General features: G+C 40.0%; 1 protein-coding gene across 16 annotated transcripts in view; it reads left to right on the top strand.

Annotated features, from left to right (window-relative positions):
• git2a (G protein-coupled receptor kinase interacting ArfGAP 2a) overlaps positions 1-19,005 on the top strand; it is a 72,471-nt gene that overhangs the window by 13,917 nt on the left and 39,549 nt on the right. For all 16 annotated transcript variants that reach the window (XM_078227301.1, XM_078227298.1, XM_078227295.1 and 13 more), the window contains exons 4-8: positions 964-1,069; positions 5,315-5,401; positions 6,280-6,410; positions 11,955-12,049; positions 14,010-14,055. In XM_078227301.1, coding sequence (XP_078083427.1) covers positions 964-1,069; positions 5,315-5,401; positions 6,280-6,410; positions 11,955-12,049; positions 14,010-14,055 — 465 coding nt within the window. The remainder of the gene's footprint in view (positions 1-963; positions 1,070-5,314; positions 5,402-6,279; positions 6,411-11,954; positions 12,050-14,009; positions 14,056-19,005) is intronic.

The raw sequence follows: 19,005 nt of genomic DNA, 5'->3' as shown, positions 1-19,005 counted from the left end.
TCATGTTCCTCACAAAATGTGATGCCCAGTACTGGACACAACACTCCACCTGAAGTCAAACCATTTGTTTAAATGTGAAAGTTTTGTTCTTACAGGTGTGGTACTTTGGGTCCCATTCATCTTTTGGTATCTCGCACAGCAAGCTTATGTTTACATTGAGCCGAAAATAGATGGGGAGGTTGGGATCACTTATGTTGCCCATCATGATTGGCCACATTTATTGACCAGATACACATGCAAAATGTGATAATTTGAGTGAGGTATTAGAAAGTTGCCTGCACCCATTATGCTATTCATCAGCAAGAGTGTTTGTACTGTCTCACTCCTGTTTCAGGAAGGCAGTAGTCAGAGGACAAAGCTATCGCCAGTTCAGCACACTCGGCATTTTGGCTAAGATCAAGCATGAGATCAGGTGTAATGCCTGTTTTTGTCCGCTTGGATCTAGTATGTCTCTTCTGTGGGGACCATGAATTGGATTCAATTTGAATTGGTTTTTGGAGCAAGCAGGGAGATGGATTAAGGGCTCTGTCCACTCTGTACATTGACTCAGTAATTCTGAGAAAGGAATTTTTTAAAAAACAAAACACTTATGAATGTTATATTGACTCTATTGCCAGATAATGGCTGGTATGGGATAATTGGTAAACATCACATTGATACAGTCATATGTTCTGTTCAAAAGTTCTACCTGAGGCATATTATGGGGACGGAGTCATGACAATTAAGGCATGGTAGCAATAGCATTATTTTAACATCTAACTTTAACATCTAGTATTTATGACTTGAATTGTCTGTATTTCATTTCCCAATGCTGATATCCCTCATTGTAATGAGCACAATTTCTCATAAGACTCTCTCCCCTCCCTACAAGTTATTTTGTTTGTTCTGAATGTATATGCACTGTAGAGTTTTTGAAACCTGCTTGTTTTGTCAAACAACTTGGTTATCTCTTTCACCATTCAGCCCTAATAAAGCCGAATTTATCAGAGCCAAATATTCGATGTTGGCATTCGTCCATCGCTTGCCGTGTCGGGAAGATGACAGTGTTGCAGCCAAAGACCTGAGCAAAGTAAGCATCTTAACAGAAAGCATTGGTTCAATGAAAACATTAGAACACACCTTTTCCACCTTTCTTCCAAGGAATCTTAAGCTCCTCCAGAATCTATAGGTGGAATTTTCTGATTATATTTTGCAGAGAGGCACACCGGGAGTGAAAAATAGAATGGAAGTTGCCTGCCCAAGGGTGTGTTCATTTTAGGTTCTGAGTCAAAAGAAAAGTCAGCATCACGCTGGCAGGGCAGGCTGTGGTTAAGCCTGCTCCACCAGCAACTTAGGTTGTTAAAAGATTGGAGTGGTCCAATTTTAAACAAATAAAAATAGAACCACCCATCACCCCCGCACACACATGGAACATCCATCCAAGCAACAGCCCCTCTTCCAACAGTGCCAGGGTACTGCCTGGACATAACCCTCTCCCCCAGGGGCCACACTCAGCTGTGCACCTCCAGCAGGTTCTGCTCACCAGGAGCAGGTCATGGGGGACCTGTCACAATTCATAAAAATGGGAGCACAAAATCCCCCCTTGGCTGAGTCTAAAATTGCTTTGTAGAGATTGTTTAAAATTGAAATGTTCAATGTTGTTATAATCAGAAAATCTCCTGAAGTGCTAATGAAGAACTAGCACTTCGGTACATCCCAGAGAACCCTTTTACTTATGGGTTTGCAGCAGTATTGCTTGATTGTATTTTTTTGTACTGGAGCTAGTTAGTTGTGGTTCAGCTCCTAGACTTATCCAAAGAGCCAACCCTTGTTCCATTCAATGGAATTGATTTAAGATATGAACAACCCACAACCCAATGATGTGGGTCGCGGTGAGACAGTAAATTTGATATTTCATATGGAATTATTTTAAGTCTAAGATTAATGAGAATTTGAACAAAAGTTTTGACCTTGAGATTTTCTCCATTATGAATAACTGGGATTGATAGCATTTTATAAGATGAGATGAAGGAGCTGCTACACAAAGACTGAGTGGGAAATTGGATTTTATTTGTTGTGCTTCTATGCACCAATTTTAAATGTGCTGGTTGTGTTGCTTTGAAGTTTAACCATCTGATGCTGTTGGGAATATATTAAATCAGCAAATGTGCCTACACACGTACCTGCCCTGACAAGCAAGTAGGCAGATGTTACGTGAGATTAGAATTCCTATTGAGATGTGAATTATTTTGTAATCTAAAGCAACACCACCCGCTAAGACTGCATTAGAAAAAGATCATCTTTATCTTTTTGGAGATCCTGTTTTTGTTTGTCTGTCTGTCTTATGGGAAATGTTTTCTCATTTGTGAATAGCATGGTTTTGGAGTTAACTTGCTTATTGCAAGGGCAAATTTGTGCCAAAATGGTACAATAAACCCGCCCCCACCCCCAGCTGCCGCTCCAAACTGGGATTGGGAAAAGTAAATATGCTGAGGACTCTATTCGCAGCTACATATTCCTTGAACAATAGCCAGTGCTCCAAACTGATACTTCTCAGCAGAACAAGAGGAAAATCTAATATAATCACCATTACCAGTTCCATTGGATAAGATTTGAGATTGGATTGCTTGCTCCCCAGGTTTGAGCATATTTAAACTCTGTTGGGGCTGTGTGAGTCAGAGAGAATAAAATAATTTTGCCTCCATGTGACACACACTTTGTTCAGTTGTGACAATCCTGGAAACTTGCTTTTGAGCCTGTTGACTCTTCTCCTGGTAGATGCTGGCAGCCCTGCTGAGTTTTTCCAGCATCCGCTATTCTTTATTTCAGGTTGCAGCATCTGCAGTATTTTGCTTATTGTAATTTTAGTACTGTAGGTCACCATCTCACCACAAACAGATTTTTTTAAAAGCTCCTCTAATTTGCTCCACTTTTCTCTTCAGCATACCATTTCATGTGACGATACCGTTCCACCAGTGCCACACACTCTTGCTACCTCAACCAAGTATTCACTTTCATGAATTAACTTAAATACTGAATGCCACCAGGATTTTTAATTGCTAAGGAAATTGCACCAGAGTATCTCCCTGTCTTAACTTTATATCTGTGTGCACACGTATACTTTCTAACAAGATAGTTGTCAAATAGAAGCACTGGTTAATTTTTTAACTTATTTTTTAAAAACATTTTCTTGTCAGACTGGGGATATTTGAAACCTTCTTAATTGTGGCCTTGGTTGAAATGAGCCAACTCAGTAAAGACAAGGAATTGAAGCTATGCCATTTGTTCTGTTTGGCTCACCATCTGAGCCAGTGGAAGAGCTGGATGTATGTTTTAACATTTTTATTTTGTTGCAATAGCTAATTAATGACTTGAAGGGGTGAAAAAGTAAATATTTGAGCTTTAATTTTGTGCAATAAATTGTTGAGTGTATCGAGGCTCCTTGTGTACTGCTCAAATTCTCAAAAATGAAATGCAGTACAATAAATAATAATAGCCGCTTAATTTGTACCAAAATGTCTCTGTGCTTCACACAAATTTCTGTTGAAGTAGGGTAACTGTTGTCATGAAAGGAAATGTGCACCAGTATTGTATCTCAATTGATCTGGAGATTAATTCTGTTACAATCCCAGTCGATGTTCCTACTAGACAGCAATGTCCCAGAATGGAACCCCACTCAAAAGATCATAACTTATACTTTTTTTTAGGATGAGCAGAGCCACGGGACAGAAAAAAAGTTTATTAAAAATGAAAAATTTAACTATAATGCAATACTCCTTCACTCCCACTTATCTTCACAAATGTATGCACTTAATGACAACACAGGTTACAAAATATATCTTATGCTATAACGTTCTCAGTAAATACAGCCCTTGTAAACCAATAGGCCAACTGTGATCAGACACGCCCCACCCTGAAATCAAGTGGCAGATGCCACCCAGTCGAACTTCTGTGGACTTCTCTTCAAATCCCCCCTAGATGAATAGTACACTGAGAGTCAACTGGCCTCGCTGGACTTTGGCTTCCATGTAAGTGTTCCCAAATTCCACTCTTAAAAAGACATGCCTTAAAATCTTATTCCCGACAATGCTTTCCCTCAGCTGTTTACAGCGCAGATCCACTTCCAGGATTAGCAACTCTCAGTGTTCTTCTGCCTTCAATTGCGACATGCATTCAAGCAACCACACAATCTCTCAGGTACTCAGCCATGCTGACAGAACACTACTGCTTCACAGGCTGTAGTAAGATGTCACCAAACTTTTGATTTACCTCTGATGTCTCTTTCCCCGCTTTAAATCTGGTCCTATTTAACTTAGCATTTTCCGGCCTTTTACTTGAATTCCAATAAACAACACCTTGTTCAAATTCCAATTCCTTTTGTCCCTCTGATTTCAACATTCCTGGGACCTCTGTTTTCATTCCCTGGTTTCTAGAACTATCTGTTCTTTAGTTTCTGCGACTTGCTTTCTCCACATTTCTCCATTGTATTGCTTCTGCTTGTGGCAGAGCTGAGAGCTGTTTCTTGTTTTGCTGCTAAGCTCTTAATGCCTTGGATCCGGTTAAAACTGGACTCAAAAGATCTTCCTAACTACAAGCTGCTCCCTGGTTGCTAAGCAACAGCTCTATCCTTCTCTAAGCTGTTTGCTTTTCATGTCAAAAATTTTCTCAAACAGTTTGAAATTGAACCAAAATGCCCATATATGTAAACACCTTTATTTAACATGAATCTAACAAGTTTTAAACCTTTCTTACACAAACACTAAATTAAACTCAAATCTAAACGTTATTTGTAATGGATTGCTCAAAACGATCTCTGCTTCTTGACAATTCTCTTACAGTACAAAAGGATTTTTTTAAAAAAGGTATTAGCAGTTTCATGGGGCGTTCCTGAAAACTGTCAACTGTTTGTCAGCATTGCTGTCAATATGTCCAAACTTGTGTGAATGATTGTATTAAAGAATCAGAAAAAATGCTCACATCTCTTGGCAAGTTCCCATGTAAAGCGGAGGTTCCATAACTTTGGCAGCCAGCTGGAGTGGCTTAAAAAAATCTAGAATAAAGTGTGCAGTTGAGAATTTGAGATGGTCTGGTGCAAAATGGTCATTCAGTATAAAGTATCTTTTAATTGCATTGACTAGGCAGCTCATTATAAAGCAGACTGGTTTGGTCATTTAGCTCCCAAGGATTGAATTACTGAAGTAACCAAAAAATAGTTGGCTAAATCATGCATTTTCCTTTTCAAGTTTCCTTTTCACGTATGACTCTTTTATAGATTAAGTGGTTCATGTGCTCGCAGATATGTTGCCTTGTGTTCAGGTATCTTTTGTTATTTCAGCAATTGCACTCAAGTGTGCGGACCGGGAACTTGGAGACCTGCTTGCGATTGCTATCATTAGGGGCCCAAGCTAATTTCTTCCACCCTGTAAGTCTTTTGTTTTTAGTACAAAGTTACCACTGCAGTCTTTATTTTGCCTCTACTTCTCTGTATATTGATTGTGCATCACACAGTGAACAAATTGCTGAGAAATGTAATCTAAGCAAATGACTCTGCAATGTGTTTTAAAGTAATCCTTTTTATTCATACTTTTTCTACAAGCTCAAGCTATTTTTTCAATGTAAATTTTCACAAATTACTGTGTTTTCTCTCCAGTGCTTGGCTTTTAATGGTCATGATGTAATGAATGTCGATGACCTTTCCCATGCACTCCGCAGCTAGATTTATTAGAAGCCTTGGAATAGGCCATTGGTCTCCCTGTTGGCTTGGGAAGTGAAATGGCAGAGAATATTTTTCTTTTAAAAAGATAACCCATTGTGTTCTTGTCAGCTGTCATGTATTTTGAGGGCCTGATAACCCAGAGTTTCTGAATTTAAATTCTACTATTAAAATTATGAAATTCAATAATTATGATTTGTGAACTTGCAGGAAAACGGCTGCAAATTGCCAGATTGCCATTTAAAACCTAACTGCTTCGCTACGTCTGAAGGGAAATAGCTTCCTACTCCCTCTGCTTTGAACTATGTAATTCAAGTACCACATTGTGTAGTTGCATCTTCATATTCTAACGACCCACCCAATTGTAAAGCCAATCACTAGAAGAAAGCCTATGTCTCTTGGTATCAATAATGAGTGTGCCACAAATGTACCTTTTCTAGTGTCACCTATAGTCGAAGGAAAATAAAAATGTATTGTAAAAGTTTGCCTTTCCGATGAGGATGTATATTTTATTTCAAATAACTGGATCCTTAAGTGTAAAACTGAAGCAGCTTCAATGCATGATTTTAATTTATTTTATATTGTAGGAAAAAGGGAACACTCCTCTTCATGTAGCAAGCAAAGGAGGACAAATTCTACAGGCTGAGCTGTTGGCAGTATATGGTGCTGATCCCGGTGCCCCTGATGCTAATGGCAAGACTCCAAGTGACAATGCAAGGTTAGATAACTGAAAAGGCCATAGAAGTGACGATGCTTTTGCTGCTGAGAAAAATATAAATGTTATGCAACAATGGCTTATTTACTGCAATGTCAAAACAACACACTTTACAATACATGATTGCACGTAAATGAAGCATTTTGTCACTGATGTAATACAGTCTTGGCTTCTTGAACTTTAAGAAATTAAACAGGTTAAAAAACAGCATTCAGTGTATTATTTTAATACAAAAGTCACAGATTTTAGATGTTTCTAAACCAAACGTCTAAAAGAGGGGCCAATCCATTCAGTTCAAATACAAATATTTCGAATGAGTTTAATAAACCCATGAAAGAATAAATTCTAGATTAGTAAAATAGGCATGATCATTGCTTTCTACTTAAGATACTTAAGCTTAATAAGTACCAAAGCTATGTTATCACTGCCATTCTGCAGAATGACAGTGGTCTAAGTTACAGTCTCCCTTAGAATGAAAGATTAGAAAATGTAGCCTCACAGTTCAGCTAAGGAGGGAAAGAGAAAACTGAGATCAAGAGGCCAGTAAGTAGCAGGATAGCTAAAGGGGAATCAGTAGACGTAGTATCTTTGGATTTTTGGAAGGCATTAGATAAGGTGCTGCATGTGATTTCGCACAAGGTTAGAACTAATGAGACAGGTGATATATTAACCTGGATTGAGAATTGGTTAACAGACGCAAAACAGTGTGGAAATAAATGGGTCTTTTTCAGGATAATCAGGGTGTAACTTTGAATTGGTGCTTATTTACAGTCAATATCAATGACTTAGATGAGGGGGCTAAGTGTAATGGATCCAAGTTGGGAAAATGTAATTGACGTAGAAGTTCAGCAGTGATCTTACTGAATGGCAGAGCAGACTTGAGCAGATATAGCCTACTTCTGTTTATGTTCTTCAGCATGTTACTCTACCATCTTCCAAGGGAAATCCTATTAGGGGATTTGATTAAAACCAGTAAACCAAAACGAAGTGAAGAGAGTTCTCTGTTGGATCACTAGGCCTGTTAGTCATTTTTTCAAAATGTCAAGTTAGGCAAAACTACCCTCTGGTGCGTAGCGAGCAAAGCTCACCCATGGGAGTGCTTCTTGACACAAAACTGAAAACAAAATCCAGTGTAAAATAAAACTGAAAAATGTGGTGATCTTTTCCACATATTATTGAAACAGCTGAAAACCAGAGAATATGTAAACAGAAGTTTGCATCCAAGGATTAGGACACTATTTGTGAAATGTAGATTGTCCATGATCTGCAGAAGTGACATCTTTAAGCACTGAAAAATATTTTTTCTTTCCATGTTTGCTTCAATTTTCATTTTGCAATTCCAGCGTATGAGTCTACACTATCATGGAACGGGGAACAGGTTTACACCAGAATGAACATTGTAGCAGTCATTAAGAAAGGTTCTACTGCATAGCCAAACTTTAACTGTGGTCCAATTTTTAGGAGCAACGTAACATTTTAATTGAAGTGTAACTAAGGTATGTTAGTATAGTTGCTGACCCCTGAAAAATCTGGGACAGAGAAGACATTTGTGCTGATCTTAAGGATGCTGTCATCACCACCACCTTCCAGAAAGGAGACGGAGGATTGTGGGAACTACAGAGGAATCTCCCTACTCTCCATCACCGGGAAGATTATTGCCCAACTCCTTGCGAGCTGCCTGCTCCCACTCTGAGGTAATCTTTCTGGAAAGCCATTGTGGCTTCCGACCAAACCATGGAACAGCAAACATGATTTTCACTGCTGGACAACTTCAAGAGAAATGCCAGGAGCAACATCAACCACCCAACATGGCCTTCATCAATCTGACTAAGGCTTTTTACTCAGTTGGTCGGGAAGTGCAATGGAGAATCCTGTCAAAGGCCGGCTGGTCAGAGAAATTCTTCAACATCCTCTGACTCCTCCACAACAGGAAATTGGCGACAGGTCTCACCAATGGAGATAAGACCACCTTTAAGGTTAAGCAAGGATGTGTCATCACCACCACCCTGTTTCTCCATCTTCATCACCACTATTCTTCTTGTCAAAAACAAGCTTCCCAATGGAGTGGACGTAGTCTACAGGATGGACAGAAAACGTTTGAACCTCAGCCGGTTGAAATCCAAGAACAAAACTGACATCGCTCGTGGAGCTTCAGTATGCGGATGACATCGCCATCTCCGCTCTCTCAGAAGAAAGCCTCCAAGCAATGCTTGACACCTTCACGAAGCATACCAACAAATCGGTCTCTGCATCAACCTTGAAGACTCAAGTCCTTTAACAACCTTTAGCACAAGATCCAGGCTCTCCCTTGTTAAGATCAACGGAAAAGCCCTCCTAAACGTGGAACATTTCCCCTGCTTGGGGAGCCACTTCTCATCTAAGCCTGTTATCGATACGGAGATCCAACATTGTATCCAATCTGTGAGCCCCAAGGATGAGAATCTTTGACAGCGACATTCATGCTGACACCAAGATCCTCATGTACAAGGCAGTCGTCCTCCCAACTCTTTTATATGGCTCAAAAACTTGGATTACTTACAGATGGCAACTCAATGCCCTGGACAGGTACCATCAACACTATCTGAGACAGATTCTCTATTAGCTGAGAGGACAGGCTTACTCACATCGGTGTCCTTGAAGGAGCCAAGAGCACCAGCATCAAGGCCATGATCATCCGAAACCAGCTCCACTGGGTTGGCCAAAACAAAGTGAAGGCAGTTCTCATTAAGATGTCAGAGTCCTGGCTGCCAAAGCAAATCTTATTTGCCCAGCTCAAGGAAGGTGCCACTACCAAGAGGAAGCCAAAAAAAGCACTTCAAAGACACCCTCAAGTCTTACCTCCAGAAATGCAATAAAGACGCCAACGCCTGGGACACCTAAGAGACCTATTGGAGAAACCTCCTGATTGAGGGGACACAATTCTTCGGACACCCAACAACAGGAGGAGGCCTGGAAAAAGAGCCTGAGAAAGGATTACCAGCAATCTGGAGTCCAAGGACTGAACCCACCTCCCAGAAATAACTACCAAGTGTGTGGTTGAAGATACGGCTCTAGGACCGGGCTCATCAATCTGGCAAGGACCCACAGAACCCATGACCAGTAACACAGAGTTTCTTAGGTGGACAATCATACTCACTGATGAGCTGAAGAAGAACCTGTGAAGACAAAGTAATCAATGGCATGCATTTATAATGTAGTAAATGCACCAGTAAGAAGTCTCACAACACCAGGTTAATGGACTTTAACCTGGTGTTGTGAAACTTCTTACTGTGCTTACCCCAGTCCAACGCCGGCATCTCCACATCGTAAATTCACCAGGCAGGTCATAGAAATGAAAAATATAGATTTGCACAATTGTTATAGCACAGAAGAAAGCCATTCTACCTGTGGTGTGTTGTGGCTCTCGGCTCTCTGGTTGACTAAATGAAGTAAGAAGTTTAACAACACCAGGTTAAAGTCCAACAGGTTTATTTGGTAGCAAAAGCCACACAAGCTTTCGGAGCTCTAAGCCCCTTCTTCAGGTGAGTGGGAATTCTGTTCACAAACAGAGTTTATAAAGACACAGACTCAATTTACATGAATAATGGTTGGAATGCGCATACTTGCAACTAATCAAGTCTTTAAGAAACAAAACAATGTGAATGGAGAGAGCACCAAGACAGGCTAAAAAGATGTGTATTGTCTCCAGACAAGACAGCCAGTGAAACGCTGCAGGTCCACGCAACTGTGGGAGTTACAAATAGTGTGACATGAACCCAATATCCCGGTTGAGGCCGTTCATAAATATTATGTACAAATATGCTACATCATATTGGGTTCATGTCACACTATTTGTAACTCCCACAGTTGCGTGGACCTGCAGAGTTTCACTGGCTGTCTTGTCTGGAGACAATACACATCTTTTTAGCCTGTCTTGGTGCTCTCTCCATTCACATTGTTTTGTTTCTTAAAGACTTGATTAGTTGTAAGTATTCGCATTCCAACCATTATTCATGTAAATTGAGTCTGTGTCTTTATAAGCTCTGTTTGTGAACAGAATTCCCACTCACCTGAAGAAGGGGCTTAGAGCTCCGAAAGCTTGTGTGGCTTTTGCTACCAAATAAACCTGTTGGACTTTAATCTGGTGTTGTTAAACTTCTTACTGTGTTTACCCCAGTCCAACGCCGGCATCTCCACATCATGACTAAATGAAGCCCCCTTGTAGAAACCATTGTGTTAGAGCATTTACTGCTTAGATCATTAGCACCATTGTTGGAGATTAGGATATGCAAAGGGCTGTCTTTGTTCAAAGTTGCTGGAGCAGACCAACCGTCTGCTTGGCCATTGTCTTGACGTGGCTGGAATGTTTATGCAATGCAAGGAGTGTTAGATTCCAGGCATTTGAGATGTTGACCTTTGTTAACTTTGAAACTGCTAGCTCCAGCTGGTCACATGCTGGCTTCTATCTTGTCAACTCAGCAATTGTCCATTTTGAAAAGCACAAAAAAAACTTTATGCATATTTTCCTTCACGTCTTGACCGTGACCACAAAAAAGGCATTAAGTTTGTTCCGAGAGTCAGTGGAGACACAATGGACTAAATGGTGGTTCTCTGCGCTGTAACAATTGTGATTCTGTAACTGAAGCCCTTCATCTTTCGTGGAAATTATGCATAATCTCTAATGCCTTCACATCCTTCCTGAAGTGTTATGCCTAAATGGACACTACACACTGAGCAGCGGTAGAAGCTTCAGGTAAGGTGATCAAAGAGTAGGTTTTGAGGTGTTTTTAGATGAGAGGTGGCAAGATAGAGAGCTTTCAGGGTATCTGGATGTTGTTACCATGAGTTTTCTTTTTCACTGTATACCATGACAAGCAAATGGTTCATGTCATCAGAAGTTTAAAGTGTTGTAAGACTATCAGCTGTTCTTTAGTAATCTACCAAAGCAATCGAAATATGCTACATTATGTTGTATTCTTTCCAGTTTTTCAACCTTAATGTAGTAAAGTTCTCCAGTCTGGTGAATTTGTAAAGTGCTTTGGTATTTTGTGACTATTTCAAGGGAGGGTTTCTTTGACCACATTAAATAAAGGGGAGACTGATCCTCTGGCAAAAGGGAATACTGTTTCTTCCCTTTCAAATATATACAAGTGCTTTCCAGATCATAACTCGCTGCTTTAAAATGTCTCATCTTCCCCTTTGTTAATTTTATCAATTAATTTAAGCCAATATCCTCTGGTTACTGATCTTTCTCGTAGTGGAAACAGATTCTCCCTATTTACTCTAAAGACCCCTCCCTTTTGGACACCTCTATTAAATCATTGAATAATGTGGGTTCTGTTCACAATGCATGATATACAAGCATGGGAGCTATAAACAGGGTGTATAAATGCCACTTTTTTGTTGTTATAATCCGACTAGTTGGTTGCTAAATATGCATAATACACCTACCACTTTTTACTTTATTTCATTCCATGTCTTGTAATGTGTGGAGATCCAAAAACTCCAAACTGCTATGAAAAGGAGAATTAGTCATCTTAACATAAAAATGTTCTCTTTGTTTTGTAGGCAAGCAGGGCATCATGAGCTTGCAGACCGTTTAGTAGAGATCCAATATGAACTCACTGATAGACTAGCCTTCTTTCTCTGTGGAAGGAAACCAGGTGGGTGTGAAATAAGGACGCTGGAGAATCTAGGTGGCAATATTACTTGCTAATGTTTTATTGGGATGTGTGTTTCTGACCAATATTTTGCTTAAGGCTTCCCTCAGGAATGTAGCTTGATGCACAGGGAATGTAAGGTGCAAGTCTCCACCTTGATTCCACTTGCTGAACTCCTGTTTCAATCACATACTGTGGACAGCTGCCAAATGGAGGCCAAGTATTTTCTCCAAAGGAAGAAAGAAGTGCAGTAAAGGATCAATTATATTAAACAATGTCTCATTTCTATTGTATTACTCCAGTATAGAAAGATCTTTGCAGGGCAGTGGCAGTGAATCAATACCGTGCAGGAGGAAGACTGAGGTTGGGCGGGTAAGAGAAAGAGCTGAAGAATAGTATGTTTCAAGACAGGAAGAGAAAGGATACTGCAGTTGCAGGTCTTGTACTTTAGTATACTGAAGCTATGATCGACCTGCTTTGTAATACCATTCCTTTGTCGGCTTTGACTAGAGGAAATGGGGAACAGTACTTAATTCCTGCTTGGTCAACATCCTCAGTTGAGCACAAAATAGATGTAGACACAGAAGTGCCTGTAGATCTGCCAACTTTAAAATGCCCCATTTATCCCTACTTTCAGTTTCCTGTCTGTTAACCAATCCTCTGTCCATTCTAAGATAACATCCCAAATGCCATGCACCTTTATTTTGTGTATTAACCTTTTATTGTGGCACCATATCAAATCTCTTTTGGAAATCCAAATATAACACCTGCACAGGTTCTCTTTTATCCAGCCTACCAGTTACTTCCTCAAAATATTCTAACAAATTTGTCAAACAGGATATCCCTTTTGCAAAGTCATATTGATTTGTTCAAATCATACTATTCTTTTTCTAAGTGCATTAGACTTCCTTAATAAGTTCCAACACTTTCCTGATGACTCATGTCAGGCTAACTGACCTGCAGTTCCCTGTTTTCTCTTCCTCCTTTCTTGCAACTACCGCTGATCTAGAAGCATGCGGGAGAACCTCAACTTTGAGGTTCAAAATGAGTTATCTTCATTCCTATATCAAGGATGGTTTTTTTTTTGTTTTAATTGTTCTGGTGAAAGACACGTGAGGGAATAAATATGAATATGAAGTCCTTGCTGGTTCGATATGTGCAATACAGCCCCTCTCTTTCATAGATAAAGCTAAATAAATATACAACTTAAGGGGTCCTCTGCAAGTTGTGTGTAACTGTTATTAAACCAACTTGGCACAAAAATGCATAATGGATTGGAATTTCCATTCCAGTTGTGGTTTCGAGAGTGGCTTGACTTGTGCTTACAAGTGTAGTAACTTTAAAGTTCCTCTTTGTGTGCTCATTGTATGCGATGTTCAATGATGTCTGCTAGCTAGAGGTGCCCATTACTTTGTTTTTACAGATTCTGGTTCTGACCTTAATGAACATGCACCTAATTGTAAAAAACCAATGCAAGATTGGTAGGACGTCCAATAGATTTTGTATTTTTATACTGCCACAAAATTAGAGCCAGAATTTATTACATGCAGTACTCTTGCCTGTTGCTCTTGATTAGTTGACATTCATCTTCAAAGCATGTGATCCTTGAAATAGTGTAATGTGCAACACTGATTGCATGCCTTCTCTTAAAACTAGTCACTGTCCAATAATGTACTTCTCAAGGTTCAATTTTAAGTTCCTTTTGAAGTGCTTATATTTTGCTGTATGGGATAACTTGCCTTCCTCATTTGAAATTCCAGTTCATGATGCCCATGTGTTTCAAACCCAACGCACATGTCCCCCAACCCAGACTAGGTGTAAAACCTGTGGTGGGATTGACAGCAACTGAATGGGTTATTTGTTTATTGCTTTTCATGATTCTGTATTTATGCTTGAATTTATTGTGCCTGCTTGTGCTTTTGTTTAAACTATACCACAGCTCAATTATCTTGTTCCATTCCAGATCACAAGAATGGTCAGCACTTCATAATTCCACAGATGGCAGATAGGTGAGGCAGAAAGATTTTAGTTTATTATGGCACAGTAAAAATTGATACTTGGCTGTTTTCTCCAGGGCAATCGCAGATGGGTTGGCCTTGTGAGTTTTTGCGCACATCCCATGAATAAATATTTTAAGTGTGTGCGCGTGAACTAGATTCACTGCTGATGGTTCTCAGTTAGCAAGGATAGTTTAGGTGCCTCTAAAACATAATGCACCTTTAATACTTGTGAGCTCGCCAGAATTGATGGTGACTGTAGCTTAAGGCAGTGGTTTTCAACCGGTGTGCTATGGGAACCGTGCAAATGTGACGTCGGCTACTGTGGGAATGCTAGGTTGTCTGAAATTGAACCCTCTGAAGATAAATATGACTGTTTGATACCTGCTTCAGTCTGGGCTTCATATTAAATGAAAAGTGAGAAGCAAAATAACCTCGCGTCAAACAGTACAGAGGCTGCAGAAATGCTGAAAAATTCAGATATATGCATTAAAGTGCTTCATTTGGTTAAGTTGAAACTTATTTCCTAATGTACAATGGTTCCCAACCTTCTGCAGTACGGCTGACCAGGACAACACTCTTGCTCTTTCCACCATCAGGTGTCTTGGAAAAGCTTAACTTTTGACAAGGTTCCAGACACCTGAGTGGAGACTTAAACCCAGAGATTCTGGACCAGAGGTAGGGACACTAACACTGCATCACAAGACCTCCAGTTGATCTTGATACTCTTATCTAACTAAAATGTATTATTCGCAGTTTTGAAACCGCGCCCCCCCCACCCAGCCTTTTGAGAGAAGTGATTTCCAGATTACCACCCCCCCCCCCCCCTTTGTGTGGGGGGGAAAAAAACATTTCACGATTTCATTAGCCTCTAAGAGGGTGTGCCATGGAATTATTTGTCTCATTGAAGTATGCCATGTTACTGAAAAGATTGGGAACCATTAGTGTGAGGGTTGCAGCTGGTTGTGCATAGGATAAAGCCTTGTAACAAGTAGTAAAGTTATAAGATCAGAATATATAATTTTATATATCTGGCATCTCTGCCACGTATAAGTTTTCCAATAATAAATTTCTACATCCGTATTTAACCTTGTCAGGCTATAATTACACGCTAATATTGCCATTTGCATCTCTTCCGGCCCACCTTTTGATTATTTACCAGCCCTTATTTACTAGTCCCCTCCCCCCCACCCTTCTGTCTTGCAGTATTAGATAGATAGATAGATACCCTACAGTGCAGAAAGAGGCCCTTCGGCCCATCGAGTCTGCACCAACCACAATCCCACCCAGGCCCTATCCCCATATCCCTACATATTTTACCCACTAACCCCTCTAACCTACACATCTCAGGACTCTAAGGAGCAATTTTAGCATGGCCAATCAACCTAACCCGCACATCTTTGGACTGTGGGAGGAAACCGGAGCACCCGGAGGAAACCCACGCAGACACGAGCAGAATGTGCAAACTCCACACAGACAATGACCCAAGCCAGGAATCGAACCCAGGTCCCTGGAGCTGCAGCTCTTCTGTTAATGAGTTTTGCCCAATCATAACCCTTCGCTATTGCTCATCTCTCCCCACTTTTCTCCTATCTTGTACTTGTAAATTATTTTCCTACTCTCCTAACTTCTGATGAAAGGTTATCACCCTGAAACATTGACTCTTCTTTCTCTCCGCTGATGCTACCTGGCCTGAGTGTTTTACACTTTGTTTTTGTTTGAGATTTCCAGTGCCTGTAGTATTTTGGTTTTGTTTTTCCACCTTTCCCAATAGAGGTGCCACAGCACCACTTCTTGGCAAAAGGCATTCTTTGACAAATTAATTCAGTTTCCATCATAAATGTGGTGATTGGAGTTTATAATGGCAATATAAAGTTAAAGACTAAATGCCGTCCTTCAAGATGGAGACTGAATTGTGTGCACAACGATCCAAATATTCCCTGGCCTCTTGCATCCACATTGCTTGTTGAAACACTATCCTTGGATTTGATTCAGAATCAAAATACCGCAGATGCTCAAAATTTGAAATAAAAAGTGCAGCAGACCAGATAACATCTGTGGATAGAGAAACACACCTTTCATTTTGATAATCCTTCATCAAAACTGGAGCATGTTGGAGATTAACTGTTTTTAAGCAAATACAGAGCCAGTGATATGGGAGATATGAATGGGGTGCAGGCAGGTGAAGAAGGAAAGGTCTATGATAAGATCGAGGGTAGGAATGATTAAATGACAACAAGGGAATAACACAAGGCAAAAATGAATGGGCGATAATGAGCCAAGAATATAAACTAAAATCGATCCATGGAAGATCTAAATGGCCACAGACAAATTGCAGGTGAGGGGGAAGCATGGTAAATCTAACCAAATGAAGATTGCTCTCATGGACTGTGAACTCGAATTCAATGCTTCAAAAGAACAAAGTAGTATGTGTAAATTTACTGCTGGGTAAATACCTGGCAAAGGTATTTTCGATATGCATAAAACTTTGGATTTTGCACAAAGATCATGCTTTGAAGGGATACATGCTTGTATTTTTAAAAACTGGTTGTAGTACACTTGCACTATATATTGTGGGAGTTTAAATATTTGTGGTTTTGTTTCATTGTCATAAAGTATGCAATATAGTTTTGCTTCAGGGTGTTTCCCAACATACAGTATTGCTTTTATTTTGATGTGCTCGCCCCTGTAAGCGGTGTTAGTTCTGTTCTCTCTCTGAATTAAATTATTCACCACTGGCTGCCACCTGTTGGATTATTGAGTTCATACATCTCAAGTGCAAAGCTGAGGAAGGAACAGCCAAATACAATAGTTGTAGATGTTTCATTATTTTCTTTACTTCCAATTTTCTTTCTTCCTCTCCCAAGAGCAATGATTCCATGCTGAAAGTCAGTCACATCTTGGTATCTGAATAAATTGCCACTTGTCGGGCACAAATATAAACATTGGTAGGAACTTGTTCAGGAGTTTTGTCCCCACTTTATATCCACAAATGTTCACTTCCTGTCCGTGTAGTTGGATAGTGATCATGAGTGATCTTTTATATTTTGTGTGCTTTTGACACAGCTTCTGGAAAGAGGAATGTAGTATTTATGATGAAATACTTCCCCACCACATATTAGCTGTTAAAAATAATCTTTTAAGCATAAAATAAATCACTCACTGTTACTACAGTAGCTATATCTTAAAGCCCAGATGCTAGTATTACTTGATATTATGCTTGTTAGTGATTTGCACTTTGGGATCAGTGGACTGACTGCATCTTTGCTGACCTCAGCTGAGCATGTATGAGGATCACGACCTGAACAAAAATCTCAGGCGGCCTTGTGCTAACAATATTTCTCAATAGGTCTTTACAATTAATTGTAGTAATTGAAGTTAAGTATTTACGGGCAGAAGGCATTAAGAGATACTTATCGCAGCTGGTTACCTCCGATAGGTAGCATGTGGTGCTAATGACGCCAAGGTCACAGGTTCAATCTCTGTAGTGGCCAAAGTTTTTGTTAAAAGAAATCGTAAAGGGACACTTAGTGACACAATAGCTGAGTGGAGTTGGAGCTATATATCTGTAATGTTTCACTCTATAAAAAATCCCTACTAAAGGCTGGCCTTAGTTTCTTCCTTCACTAACTGACTATATGAAGCATGACATTTGCCTATATTTTGCTACTTAATCCTCAAATTATTAATGTTCATCGGCAGCTGTCCACCACCTACTCAATGTAGTTATTCTTTATATGTGAGCTTTGATTTCGGGTATGCCAGAGCAAAACCTCTCTCCCAACACCTATGCAGATGCATTTTCCAATGGAGAAATTACAAGATAGTAATCAAGAAATAATAAACCTATGGATTGCTCCATTGCTCCTCAGCTTTGAGATGCTACGGCTAATTGCTGTCCTCACTGAGATTAGCTAACTCGAGCCCAGCCCAGGTATGCAAATTGAGACATCCTGGATTGTCTGGGTTAATACTATACTTCCATTTTCAGAGCCTTTGCTAAAAGATTTATTTTGGGTTAATTAAAAGGAAAATCCATACTATATTGAGTAAAGGCCAGCTGAGATACTCCAGGGTGCCTGTTGTATGAGTTTTGGGGTTTATGTACATTGAAATTTTACAGAAAAGACACCAAAAGAAGTTGGCTCAACGAAGTATCTATAATTGTGGACACCTATCCCTTTTTTTTTGGACACATTCTGAAGTTTTAGAGTTAGTTTTACAGCCAGAAAGAGGCTCTTCAGCCTGTCGTGTTTGTTTTGGACATCAAACACCTATCTATTCTAATCTCATTTTCCGACACTGGTCCGTAGCCTTGTATGCTATGGCGTTTCAAGTGCTCATCTAAATGTTTCTTGAATATTGCGAGGGTTCCTGCCTCCATCACCTTTTCAGCAGAGTTCCAGATTCCCACCACCGGAGGGCCGAAGGGCCTGTTTCCTGTGCTGTACTGTTCACCCTCTGGATGAAACAGTCATGTTCCTGTTTTGGGAGGATAAACTCTCCCATTTAAATGGCACCACTTGTGACAATTTGTGAAATCATCCCACCACAAGCTGACAGGAAGTGAGTCACCTGATGAAGGAGCAGCGTTCCGGAAGCTCGTTATTCCAAATAAACCTGTTGGACTTTAACCTGGTGTTGTGATACTTATTACTGTACCCACCCCAGTCCAATGCCGGCATCTCTACAAATTTGGCTGCTGAAAGCACCACAGACAATCCTGAGCTTGTCTTCGCTCACTGTCCAGTAGCTATCTTTGATAACAGCTGAGAGTGGGGTCCTCGCTGTTTTTGGCCTACTCTTGCTTATCAGGCTTTGATGCTAATTGCAACATACAACCCTCGTTGAGATCCAGTGTTTTTACACAAGATTATGATCAAAGATTAGTCATTATTCATCATTATTCCTTAGTTGCTATTACTCAATTCCTGCTACATGTTGTAATTACCAGCTGAGTGA

Source organism: Mustelus asterias, chromosome 13 (assembly GCF_964213995.1).
Source record: "Mustelus asterias chromosome 13, sMusAst1.hap1.1, whole genome shotgun sequence".
Taxonomy (NCBI): Eukaryota; Metazoa; Chordata; class Chondrichthyes; order Carcharhiniformes; family Triakidae; genus Mustelus; species Mustelus asterias.
This window is presented reverse-complemented; position numbering and strand designations above follow the sequence as displayed.